At 35.6% G+C, this 12,702-nt stretch overlaps 1 protein-coding gene across 1 annotated transcript in view; it reads left to right on the top strand.

Moving 5' to 3' along the window:
- Positions 1-12,702, top strand: part of LPCAT1 (lysophosphatidylcholine acyltransferase 1) — a 67,377-nt gene that overhangs the window by 25,239 nt on the left and 29,436 nt on the right. The window contains exons 7-9 of the mRNA XM_014938644.1: positions 1,268-1,302; positions 3,947-4,001; positions 7,560-7,642. Of these exons, the coding sequence (XP_014794130.1) occupies positions 1,268-1,302; positions 3,947-4,001; positions 7,560-7,642 (173 nt within the window). The remainder of the gene's footprint in view (positions 1-1,267; positions 1,303-3,946; positions 4,002-7,559; positions 7,643-12,702) is intronic.

Genomic DNA, 12,702 nt, shown 5'->3' with positions numbered 1-12,702 from the left:
CTTACTCCAGGCTGTTGATCAGTCATGTTAATAACTTTTTTCACCTTTTATGGGTGTGTTGCTTTCTTTCATTTTCACTTGTGACAGCCTTTTGCTCTAAACGGTAATTAAATGTGACCCTTGTCCTGATTTTTGAAGATCATGGCACATGTAATCACCTAAACTCTCTAAAGTGGTTTTGGATGGTAGCATAGAACTGAACGGAATCTACTGAACACTTTCAGTAGATTGATAGAAATATCTTTCTGGTCTTCTAGAAACCTGAATTTACCAAGTCCTCTTGTCTTTTCATTAATAACTTACACATTATTTTCCCAGTTAGTCAAAACAGTAACTTGGAACTCATTTTCAGATTTTGGGATTCTTAGTTCTACACATAAATGTCGTCTCCAAGTATTACTGCTTTTTTTCTATGCTGTTTCTTAGTCTTACAGTTAAAAATGTGATGACCTTTACTGTCATATTCCTTCTTGTCACCTGTTACATACTCCTTTCCAAGTTTCTGTTCCCTTTTTGGTATTTGCATCTTGTTCACTTGCACTGCTATTTATCCTCTCAGTGTTTTACACACTGTTCATCTCAGCCATCTAAAAGCACTGCTGGTTTTGCCTGAGATAAATTGCTTGGTTTGGTAATGAACTTTTGATGTTGAAAAACTTTTGATATTCTGAGATTGATAACGAACCTTTTGGTTATTGGATCAGGCAGGTGGATGTATACTGTCCTTGAGTAAAGGCAACTGGAAAAATACTGTTTCGGGGTAAGACGTAAAGTCTTACTCGTCCTACTGCCTCGTGTCAGTTGAGCAGACTTCCCTTCAATCATCTCTGCAGGTCCCAAACACTTCAGAAGTGTTACGGGGTGTTCATATCTGTTGCTGGGAGGTCCAGGTAAAGTGTAGGGACACTTGAAGGGAAACCCTGTCAAACAGGATGGATTAGGAAAATACACATGGACTATGCCTATCATGGATCATTAGCTTACACTAAATAACTTTCTTTTCCAAGGCTAACATTGTTTGAGGAATCCCTGGATCTTTAAATGTTTGATAAATATAGATATTCTGTGTTTAAGAGCTAGGTTGCTGGGTATTTCCTGGCTATGTAAAAGGTAGGCTGATTCCTACTAGGGCTTAGAACTTTTGCAAAGAGAACACTGAGGTTTCCAAGAGACTGTTTTAGTCATGTGATATCAGTTACTCTATCTATAACAAAACGAAAGTTTAAAGTGCAATAATTGATTGCAACTGTCATGCTTATTTTCTTAGGATACAATCACGTGGACGTGGCAAGGGCCAGGAGCGTAAGTGATTTATGTTTTAATTGCTTATATTGTGATAGCTTTCCTTCAGTAGTTTTTATTTACATGTCTTATAGGTGTATATAGTCAAGTAGTAATTGCTGGCTATTGGATTATTCTTTGGGATTAATTTGTGTCTTTTATCTATTATTCCCTAATTATGCTAATATTCAGTTAGAGGAATCCAGGTACAAAGTGTAATTCTGCTGCTATGATTTTGGTGGTTTGTAGAATGAATTTTAGGTTTTTATTTCAAACTGGGGGGTTTTTTGGTGTTGGGTTTTTTGTTGTGGTGTTTTTGTTTTTAGCCAAGTACCTGAAGTAAAACAACTTGCTTCTGCTCTACGTATTTTATTGCCTGCAAGTTGATTTGGTGTGTTTCTGTATAAAATCTGTATGGCTATCATTGGAAATTGATCATGTCCCACAGAAACAGTCAACCCACTCAGGAAATTTGGAGATACTGTTTCCATTATCTAGCCTGAATGTAACTTTGATTTTATTTTTTTTTTAAACAAAATGTTATTCAGAGGTTTGTTAGCAAATTCATGTAATGTAAAATTCTAAATGAAGCAGTTCTTGCTGGTTTAAAAAATATATTTTTTTAGCATTATTTTCATGTTGGGTTGGAGTAAAAATTTAGAAATATTTAGATGAAGATCAAGGAATTTTGAACCCTAAGTAGAGGGGAGTTGGATGATGTGGTTAATGGCTTGCCATTAGCCTCTTCCTTGGGAATCTCCTTTGAGATCATATGTATCTTAGTAGTGACCATTGGGATTAGCCAAGATTCAAGTAATTTACAATTTTGTCAATAAATTTTACATCTTCAAATGGACTGCGAACCAAGTCTATTTAAGGACAAGTCTAGATTTGGAGACTCGAGGAACTCATTGTTCACTTCTAAAGGTTCAGCTTTCAGTTAAATAGTCGCGTTGGAAGTAGAGGAATCCATGGTAATGTCTACAGTAAGTAGTACTGCAGCATGTACTGTATGCTGGGATTTCTCTTCTCTCCTTGTGAGTTCCTGCCTCTTCTTTTGCATTTCTACTGCAGTTCATCAATCAAATCAACTCAGCCAGAGGGGAGATAAGCGAGTAGCTTACTTCCAGCGTAGTGTCCTACCTGAGGAGTCAGGAACACATTGAAGGAGGAAGAAAAGGGCAGGAACTTGTAGATGTGTTGCCTCAGATCACTTAAATATGTAGAAAACCCTTATTTGGAAGTGCTGACCTCTACTAATAAAGTTAAATTAAATTAAAGCTGAATCAGAATCTGAAGCAGCCTGTGATGTTATGCAAATTCACTGGGTCAGTTTAAATTACAGCTTTACTTAATTAGGATTAATTCTCCTAAGTGATCTAAAATGTATTTCTTATGTCTTAGCAGAAAATACAGTTGAGACTGATACAGTCTTCACTTTCTCAACAAACGTCTCTCTTCTTCTGTCACAGTGTTAGCCAAAACTTAATCTGGAAATGATGATGTACCCAGGAGTATTCTCTTCGTTCAGAGTTGTTGTAGTCTATAAAATGGATTGAAAACTTGTCACGTGGAAACTATATACTTTCTTCTACTTATGCAAAGTAATGTTTTTACTAGTTTGGCAGTATTCAGAGCAGATCAACTGACTCTACCTTGAAAACAAAGATTGAACTGTAGCATACAACTTAAATTTTCTCTACGTCAGACTTGAGTTAGATACAGGTTCTATCAGTTTTTTTAATTGATATTTATAATTTAAGGTTTAATAATTAAGGATTACAAGAATTGGTAGAGAGAAAAGTTTACTTGTAACTTACTGAGATATTTTAATACTCTTGGACAAGGACCTAGAAACCAGACTTCCATGTTTCCTGTAAGTGACGTGAACTCCAAATAACAGCTTCCACTGTTGTTGCTCCTTTTCTTTGCTTTAATGTGCTGGATCATCAGTAAGATGGAAAGAAAGGGGAGAAAATAGTGTTGCAGCCTTGAATAAATGTATAGCAAAATGAGTAGGATGTTGCTTCTAGGAACTGCACTTTATCTGCCTAAGAGGATTTTGACCAGCCCTCCCCTCGCAGTGACTGACCACTGTAACTACCTAGATAATGTATAAAATGTGGCTACTGACGCTGCTCCCTAATTTAGGTTTACTAAATCCTTTCCTGGATTTGAATCTTACTGCTTTCTAAGGTCAGGTTTATTCTGGTATCTTGTGTCTTAGGCTACTAAAACACAGGTACTGCATTTCATTAACAGACTTCTGAAGTATAATGAACTTTGATTCCAAACCAAGGTAATGATAAGATCTTAGTGGTTATAATTAATGTTGCCAGTTCTATGCTGAATATAACATTTTCCTGAAACAGACTTGCTCTTTCTTTACACGCTATCTTACTATATGTATTAGTACCTGTATATCAGGTTACTGCTTGTCTTCCTGCTTTTGTATATCTTTTAAGATGCAAATTCAGTGTAAATTGCTTTTGTTCCACCTTACATAGTGTACTGTACAGAAGTACTCTCAAAGACCTTTTCTATTAATTTTGTATCTGAATATGATCATACCTACAAATAGGAATGTCACTTAAAGACTTTGGAGCATAATGTACTACCGTTTCACTCATGTAAATTTTTTTCCTCCATTTTTTCTCTCTTTTAGGTTAGAAATTCTATGGCTTACTTTGTGTCAGCTTCACAATTCTGTGGAAATTGAGGTCAGTAAAAAAACCCCAATGTATTCTGAGCAGTATCAGAATACATAATTTTGTATTTAATTCTGCGGTAAAATTTTGTTACTTAAATTTGTATGTTAACACAGTCTGTAAAAACAGGTTAAATGGCGCTTATATTTTAGACAAATACCTTCTGTATCTGAAAATGTAGCCTAAAACTGGAATAACAAAATACAGTTTCCTACTTGCCTTGAGACTTTACTTTCTTCTTCATTTAAATTGAGTAGATAAATTTCTCAGTCTGTTTAAATAGTCTTCTGTGAACAAATTTCTTATCTTTTAAATCGCCTGATTGCTATTTGAGCTAGTACACTAGCTGTGTGTGTTAAATAATCAAGTGTGTGAATGCTGATGTACAAACTAGGGACTATCTTCAAGAGAAAAATTGTAGTAAGTAGCTTCTTATAGGCCAGATAGGTTATTTAATGTCTGGGTAATTTTTTTTTTCTATTAGGCTGTACTGTTCTGAATGTGAATTTGGAAAACACAAAGAAAATTTAAGTTTATGTATATTCTTAACTTTGTTTTGAGGAAAACACTATGTGATCCTAAGGCTGAAGACTCTTTAATTGTTTTTGCGTTTTCACTACAAAACTTTTCTTTTAAATTGCTGCAATTATGCATTTTACACAGAGTAATTACATTTTTGTGAAGTATGGTGCTTTAAAGGTCTTATATAGGATATTTGACAGATGTTCTGCAGTTCTTTTGCTTACATTTTTAAATAATGAAGCAGCTTCTTATCTCTTACTGATGACAGGGTAAATTAGTAAGAAGAACTATTACATATTTACAAACACATGTATGTTACTATTGTAACATATACTAATCACAGTATTTACCATTGCTATGCTCTGTGTTCACTTATTTATGCTATAAATTCTTCTCAAAAATAATGAATGCACAAAATCCCAGCCACTATAGCCATTTCTATCTCTTGTAGAAAATTGTGATGTTTTATCACTTTAGTTGCATGTTTTCAGCTATTAATAGTATATTAAAAATAAATAAATAAAAATTTTATTTCCAAAACAGTGGCCTCTTTTTGGTAGAAGGGCCAGGGAGTGACTGTCTGACACAGAGATAAGACAAACCAGCTGATTGGCAGAATTTTTACTCTATCTGAGGAACATAACTTTCTGCCTTAGGCAAGTAAAATGGCTTCTTTCACACAGAAGTGAACACTGCTGAGCTTTCTTGATTTTTTTGAGACAGCAGATGCTGAGTTTCTGTAGCACATACAGAACTTGCACAAGGACAAGTTACGATTTTTTTTTTTTTTTTTTTTTAAGAAAAAGGCTAGCGACTTTCTGAAATACTCTACTAAAGCAGGAGCTGGCAGAGGGTGGAAGAGCAGAGTTGTTGCGAGGCTGCTCGCAAGTATGAGGCAGAGTACTTGAGAGCTACTTTTTCAATCTGTTTTTGTAATGAAGTGCTGCATATTTAGGAACATAGAGGAAAAATGAATTGTTCTGTGTTCGAAGTCATGTTTTTCCCCTGGTTTCCAAATTTTATTGGCTTTTATTCCTGCTTGGTTCCATCAGCACAAGGATTCTGGCAAATACCAACCAGCCTTGATACCAGAATTACTGCTGAAGATCCAATTACTCAGATATACAGAAAAACAATACAACTTCAGTATGGGCTTGATTAAATGATAGCTCATAAGGTCTAACAGCCAGCAATCAGGACCCAGAGTTTGTTAGTCTGGGCTTCTCTGCATGTGTATGTTCTGGCATACCATACATGTCATCCAGCATGTATGTTGAGAAGCAAGCATCTATGTAGATTTTGTAATAGGTTACTATAATTATTGGCCTACACTTCTATCCACTTGGAAATGACATGCAAGCAGTCTTGTGAAGAAGAAAGGGTATGTGATTACCTGCACGTCTAGCTTGTTTTGGCCCATGTCAGTTTGAGGCTTGACAGGCCAGCAAAACAGTGTTCATCCATCCATCACAGTCTGCAGCAGCTGAAAGTTTTTCTCTTATATTTGTTAATGGTGCTGAAATGATGGTGCTATTTCCATTCAGTTAGACACAAACATGTAGAACGCCTCTGAAATCGCCTCATGTTCAAACTTGTCCTGTGCTTGGATGAATGACCTGATAGCAATTTGCAAGTCAAAGAAATAGAATTGGGCTTGGAACTTGAAGAAACAATCTCTCCATTTCTGTTAGCTTCACAGTCTTTGTCCTTTTGTATGTTGCGTCATGTCAGGCTGGTGTACCTGCTTGTAAACATAGAAGTCAAGAGTCCTATGTTTTCAGTTGCAGTGGTGCATATATGGAAAGCTGTAGAAAAACCCAAAATAAGTTAAAGATTTGTCCATCACTGAATACCTCTAAGAAAGAGTTAGAGGAAACATCTAATGGCAGCATTTTAGGTGCTGCTGATAATACTGTTATGCAATTCTGAAGATACCGCTAACTTCATAGTTATTGAGAAGTGTTTGCTTAAATGATAAACTTAATATTTATTCCCCGATTCTTTTTTTTTTTGAGACCAATGTGAAATTTCTGGGTTGTAATTGCCATTTTGTATTACCAATAGGTAATTATATGAAATATAACTAAACTTATTACAAATTTGGTTTCTACTTGAGAAGCCTGCCACAGGTTTATGAACATTTTGCTCATTTAGTGCATAAATTATCTCATTGTATTGCACTACTAAGGGAATTGTCTGTCTATTACTGAGCAAGGATGGAAATCAGAGTGATCCCTTCTTGTTCCTTCTATCTGAGAAGTTAGTTATTTGGTCGGAATGGGACATTTTGAGGGTTTTTATAGGTGGGACTGGCCATGATCTTGGGGCTTGCATCATATTTCAATGAACACTTAAAACCATACCAAAAGCTGGAAGATCTTGCAATATAGACCATTCCATTCTGAAAGCTGCCTTTTCTGTTGCAGGTCTCCAGCAGTTCTGGTTTAATTTTTCTCTTCCAGCCTCAACTGTTCTGTGACTGTGTGGTCACCTGCATTTATTTAGAATTTTTCTTTCATCTGAGTATGAATATATAGTGTCCATTTGAAAGAGAGATTTTTCAAAACATCAACAACAGAAGATAAAAGCACTTCTGATGTGCATTAAGCCATTGTATATGATTTCAAAATGTGCAGGGGAAACAGTAAATACCTGATGTACTTGATATTTAAGCTACAGTGTTCATGTAGCAGGTGCTTTTCTTGGTTATCTGCAAAGAGCTGAACAATACAGGATGTAAAAGTTTGTGAAAGAAATTGCTAATACTTTTAAATAATTTAAAATTCCTGGTCCCACTTATGAAAGGAAGGCAAAGCTCTACTCGGGTTCCACGGGGTAAGAAATGAACAGTGTCACTGTTATATGAATTTCTAGAAGATTAATGCATCCTTAAGCATTTGATAGTTCCATTTTTAACTTTTTTATAAACCCTTTGTTATTATAATTTTGTAAATAGCAACAAACTGTATACATCTTTCACCACAGTGCTATAATAGAGGTTGTTTAAATGTTAAATATTCTTGGTATAATTCAGTTTTCTCTATGCAGTTTCTACCTGTGTATATTCCTTCAGAAGAAGAAAGAAAAAATCCAGTGTTATATGCCAATAACGTCAGACGTGTAATGGCAGAGTAAGTATGTAGCAATAAGTACTAAAAATAGATGTGTGATTTTAATTTTAGCATCAAGAAAATGTCATTAAATCAAGTCAATAAAGTTATGTACTTACAAAGAAGCTCGTACTCTGCAGTAGTATATATAAAACTTTTTATATAGCAGTTACCTTCCTCTCTGAGGAGGCCAGGGAGCCACAAATACAGCATGAACTGTAGGAATTGGTGGTTTTGGGATTATTTTTTTGTAACACATCTTCATATAACAAGCTAGTTCTCCTTGCTGCTGTGGGGAGAAAGGTGTAGTTGAATTCTATGAAAGCTGATGTAACTGAATTTTGTGCTATCGAGGTTGCATTTTAAGATATGACTTCTTAAATGAGTTTAAGAATAGTTTAATGTATTCATTGTTAGCCTGTGGTTATTTCAAATAGTAAAGCACAGGAAAGCTGCTTCTGTTGGAAATAGAGCACTGATACAATGCAAACTAATTGAAGTTGAATGTTAATGAGAAGACACTTAAAACACTTGTCTAACGTGCATAATAAAGTCACCAAAAATACACAGACCTTCATTCCCATACATTGTATTTTGGTTAACCTCTTTTTTTGGTTCCCTTTTTCTCCTTTCAGTAGATGTTCATTTCAGTATTTACAGAGAATCCTCAGGTTTATGATCATTAATAACCCTGGAAGAATTTATGGATCTTTCTACTCCTAATTTTGAAAGAATTTGTGAAATCTTAATTTCCTTTGTGTAACTTCTCTTCAGTTTCTAAGTTACCAGTTTCTATCAAAGGCCAGTTTGTAGATAGAATATGGTAATTCTTCTTTGATATATAAGCGGAATCCAGCTTTTTGAGTTTCTTTAAGGATGTTGGGCCTGTAATATAGCAATAGATCAACACTCGATCCATTGTATGAAAGGACTTTCTCTCAAAACAAATAAACCAGAAGGATCTATGTGAATCAAAGACTTTTTTAGTTAATTTAAGACAATCAGCTGGCACTACATGAAAGCGTTGCCCTCAGACTTTGAGTAGAAGGCTGTGTTGTGAAATCTTAAATCTGAACTCCAATCAAATGGCAGGGATTGTGTGGTATAAGAACAAATTTTGAAAGACGGAAGTTTACAACAACCTGCATGTTGAAAGCCTTCCCTTCTGTGTGTGTTTATTTTCCTCTTCCTTTTTTTTATGCCTCCCACCTCTGGAGGAAAAAAAAAAAAGGCATTTGGGGTAACAAGTGGGATACAGATCTAAAGGGAAAACTGTTGGAATGGGAGATAGCAAATATCGCTTGCTTTGAGATAAAGAAAGGGCTGCAGATCCTGTGTTGATGTGAAAGGAAAATAAATGTCTTTGGATATCAGAGTTCTGAAGTTAAAATGCAGATGGGAATAAACCAGAACACCGACTCCTGGATATTGCGGATTACTGTAGACCAGTTAAAACAACATTAAGATAGCCAAAATCCATTTACTTCTGCTCACTTCCAGATGCTTACTTCTAGTGGCAGGTCTCCAGATCTTCCCAGTTCATTCATATGGCTTCTGATATAGGAGATGCCAGTTGAGATGCTGTCAGCCTGTCCTGGAGCTGTAGCAGATGCTAGTCTAGCACCTCAGGTTGCGCCCCGCATTGCTGAGGACGATATTACTGCTTCATCCAGATTTGTCTCCTTTTCTTGAAGATTGAAGAGGTCAATTCGGGATCTCTCCATCATATTTTTCTGGAAGAACAGTCTGATCCTACTGGATATTTTACAGCAGCAGAAGTGGCAGTGCCAGATAATAACGCATTTATGAGTCTAGAACCAGTATTGCAGCAAAGCCTTGTCTCTTGCCTGTGGTTACAAGGGGAATTGATAGAACTTGCTGAGTGCAACAACAGATATGATTTCCGCTCCTGAAATCTGTTTGTCTTCATCATAATCTTGTCTTGTGAACAACTTCTGTTAAGTGTTAAACAAAGCACTTGACAGGATTCTTATTCTGCTTCTACTTGTTGAGTCTATGGAGTTGGTTTTGCTTTATTTGTTTAGATTTTCTGTGGGCAGCCACATATGCAAGTGATTGGGATCTCTAGATAGTTCCTGTTCACTTACATGTGAACTGAACATTTGATAAAGGAGATGCTGTCACTTACAGAGGTTTGCTTCCTTAGGATATTAGATTCTTGCAGGACAGATGAATTTATTTGCCCAAAAAGTGAAATCCAAAGTGAACTTTGCCTTTTGGCGCTCTGTTTCAGGCCAGGGACTTTGAGTATAACTGTTCTCCTATGCTCTGGTTTACCTTAGGCAGCCATTCAAGAACAAAGGAAATGTCATTTTTTTAATTGCTGCAGTGCTCTTTATTGTATTCCTTCTCATCTAGGATGACAAGGATTGTATAATTTTGAAGATGCATTCAAGTGGTAACCTACCATTTGTATCATTCATGTTTTCTGCTGCCATATTCCATCCATTTGAGTATGAACACACTGGTTTGTTTTGCCTGGACCATGTTGGGGATGATCGTCTCATTGTTGTGAACATTGTCACCAGAAGTTACTAAGCTTTGATTACTATTCTGCAAGCACCTTTTCCTGCTGCTTTTCAGGGCCTCATTTCAAAGACTCTTTTTTCTAGACTAAACCTAGTTTGTTTTAATTAATACAAATGTAATACGAGCTGACATCTTCTTGATTGATGGTGCTTCAGTATTTGTGCATAGCTCTGTCACCAAATTCCACAAGAATCCAGGTGGTATGTTTCCATTTTGTAAAGGATACTGTCATGGTAGAAAATGAAGTGAAGGCTCACAGCTTCTACAGACCTTTTGGTTGCACCTGTGGCTATTGGCTTTCACTGAATTTCACTGAATTTTTAGAGTTGGAAGGGACCATAGAGATCGTCTAGTCCAACTCCCCTGCTAAAGCAGGATTGCCTGGAGCTTGACAGAGCATGTTACTCAGGACTGCATCCAGGTGGGTCTTGAAAATCTCCAAAGATTTGGAGATAATGCTTCCTACTTGTAGTGATATCTTTTGTTGCAGTCCTGATCAGGAGGATGAGGAAGATCCTAGCCTTAGTGATTGATTGATTTACAGTGTCTATAGAAGTCCAAAATCTCTTTCCAAAAGGGTTTCTTAATCTTGCCTATGCAATTACCGGTTTTTTAATGTCTGTGAATTTCAACCTTTTTTTCTCATTGACAGCTACTTATTTAGTAGCATTGGGCCAAAAATTGGGTCATGTGCAGTTATCTTATAGCTTTGTTTCTTCTGTTTTGGAGATGATCTCTGTAATCAGAACTGGAATTACTCATGCAGGATAGCCACTGCTGCTGAATAGTTACTCTATGCTTGTCTTCCTTAGGATCATTCTCTTATACTGCATAAAAGGCATGTGCAGATTAGATTAATCTACTGTTTAAAGTATTGACCCTTACTTATTCCATACCAATATTCTCATAAAGCCTATTTTGTTTCAGTGAGTTTGCCCTCTTTGGTCTTTCTGGTCTTGCTCCGACTTCTACTCTGTTTAGTCGGTGTCCATCTCTATCCACAACATGCTGTCAGGAAGTGTGTTTAGAGTCACTTTCAAATCATGGAAAACTTTGAGTGCTTTTAAATATGGCAACAGTCCATGCAGGTTCTCTCTTTTAAATAAATAAATTTGGTGATATCTTTAGTTTTAATTCGCTTCTTATCTTCATTATTGCTCTAATACAGTTCTGAAACCATCATGCTAGTAAGTCATACCATGTAGATACATATTATATTGGCTCACTTTTGTATTACTTAAAATTGCAAAATTGTCATTTTGGTCTTCATGTGCGTGAGCTGTTATTACATTACTTTGATGGTAATCAACATGGACTATTTTGGTGTGTTAATTTATTAATTTAAACACTTACTGCTGCTTCTGTATATTTCCTAGTTGTGTCAAGCTTTCTGGCTTACATAGTTGGTTTCTATTTTTTTATTAAATATCTTTAAAGTATTAACTTGTGACTTACTGGAACTACAGTTGTGTTTTAAAATCATCGTTGTGTAGACCTGAGGCTTCAACCCCAACCCTTCTAAAATTAGCAGGAACAAATCATTTGACCTTGCCATCACGAGTATTTATTTCTAAAAAATTTCTTGATGATGACGGAAACACCTCTACCACTGTTAAAGCATTTTATTCATAAGATATGTTATTTTAATAATTTCCTAATTTAAAGTATTGCATGTGATGTCTTTTTTTTTTTTTTGCAATTTTACTGTCCTCAGTAATTGGTTGTGTCACTGTTTTTATTTTTTTCTTAGGCTTTATAACGTTTTAAGCTTCTCAGCCTCATCAGTTGCAACTTTTTCTCTGTCTTTACCATTCCATATTGCTCTTATGCATCATAGCTTCTAATTTACTGATACACGTTTAAAGTTCTTTTTTTTTGTAGTGTTTTTTTTCCCTAAAAAAAATAATTAGTTGTCTCTTTTCATTGTGGAATTGCAGCCTTTTGCCTGTGGAATATATTCTTGAACACCTATTTTTCATTATTTTCATAGTTCATAGTTATTTTGGAAGATATCTGATAGTTGTAAAGTAATCAAAATACTGTTTAGGGCATAGAAATATCGCTTTAAGGAAAAAGTAGGTAACTCTTCCATTGCCACTTTGCAAAACAAAATTTGCTAGGTTGTTACCTTACTGACCCTTAGGGCTCAAATATATCTAAAAGGAGTATGTCAGTAGCTCAACTTCTAGTTAGTTGCGTGAACTTAGCACTATTCATTTTATACATAAGTAAGTCCATGGTAGTGCAGGCAGCTGGTTGTGAAAATCTGCACTGCAGGCTTTTTGTGTAAGTCTAAAGTAACCTCACCCGTAATTACAGTTGTAAGCTGCTTAGGTAATTATACACAGGCATGTTGGACACTTACTATCATATAAAAACAATTTGTTTTGCTTTAGTTTGTTAGTTCCTCTTACAACGATTATCTTCAAAATAGGAAATTATATGGTTTAGATGGTATAATTTAAAAAGAAAACACCACAAAAAACAACAACAAAAAAATAAAACAAAAAACCCCCAACCAAAAAAAAAAA

The sequence above is a fragment of the Calidris pugnax genome, unplaced genomic scaffold (genome assembly GCF_001431845.1).
Source record: "Calidris pugnax isolate Ruff unplaced genomic scaffold, ASM143184v1 scaffold13, whole genome shotgun sequence".
NCBI lineage: Eukaryota > Metazoa > Chordata > Aves > Charadriiformes > Scolopacidae > Calidris > Calidris pugnax.
This window is presented reverse-complemented; position numbering and strand designations above follow the sequence as displayed.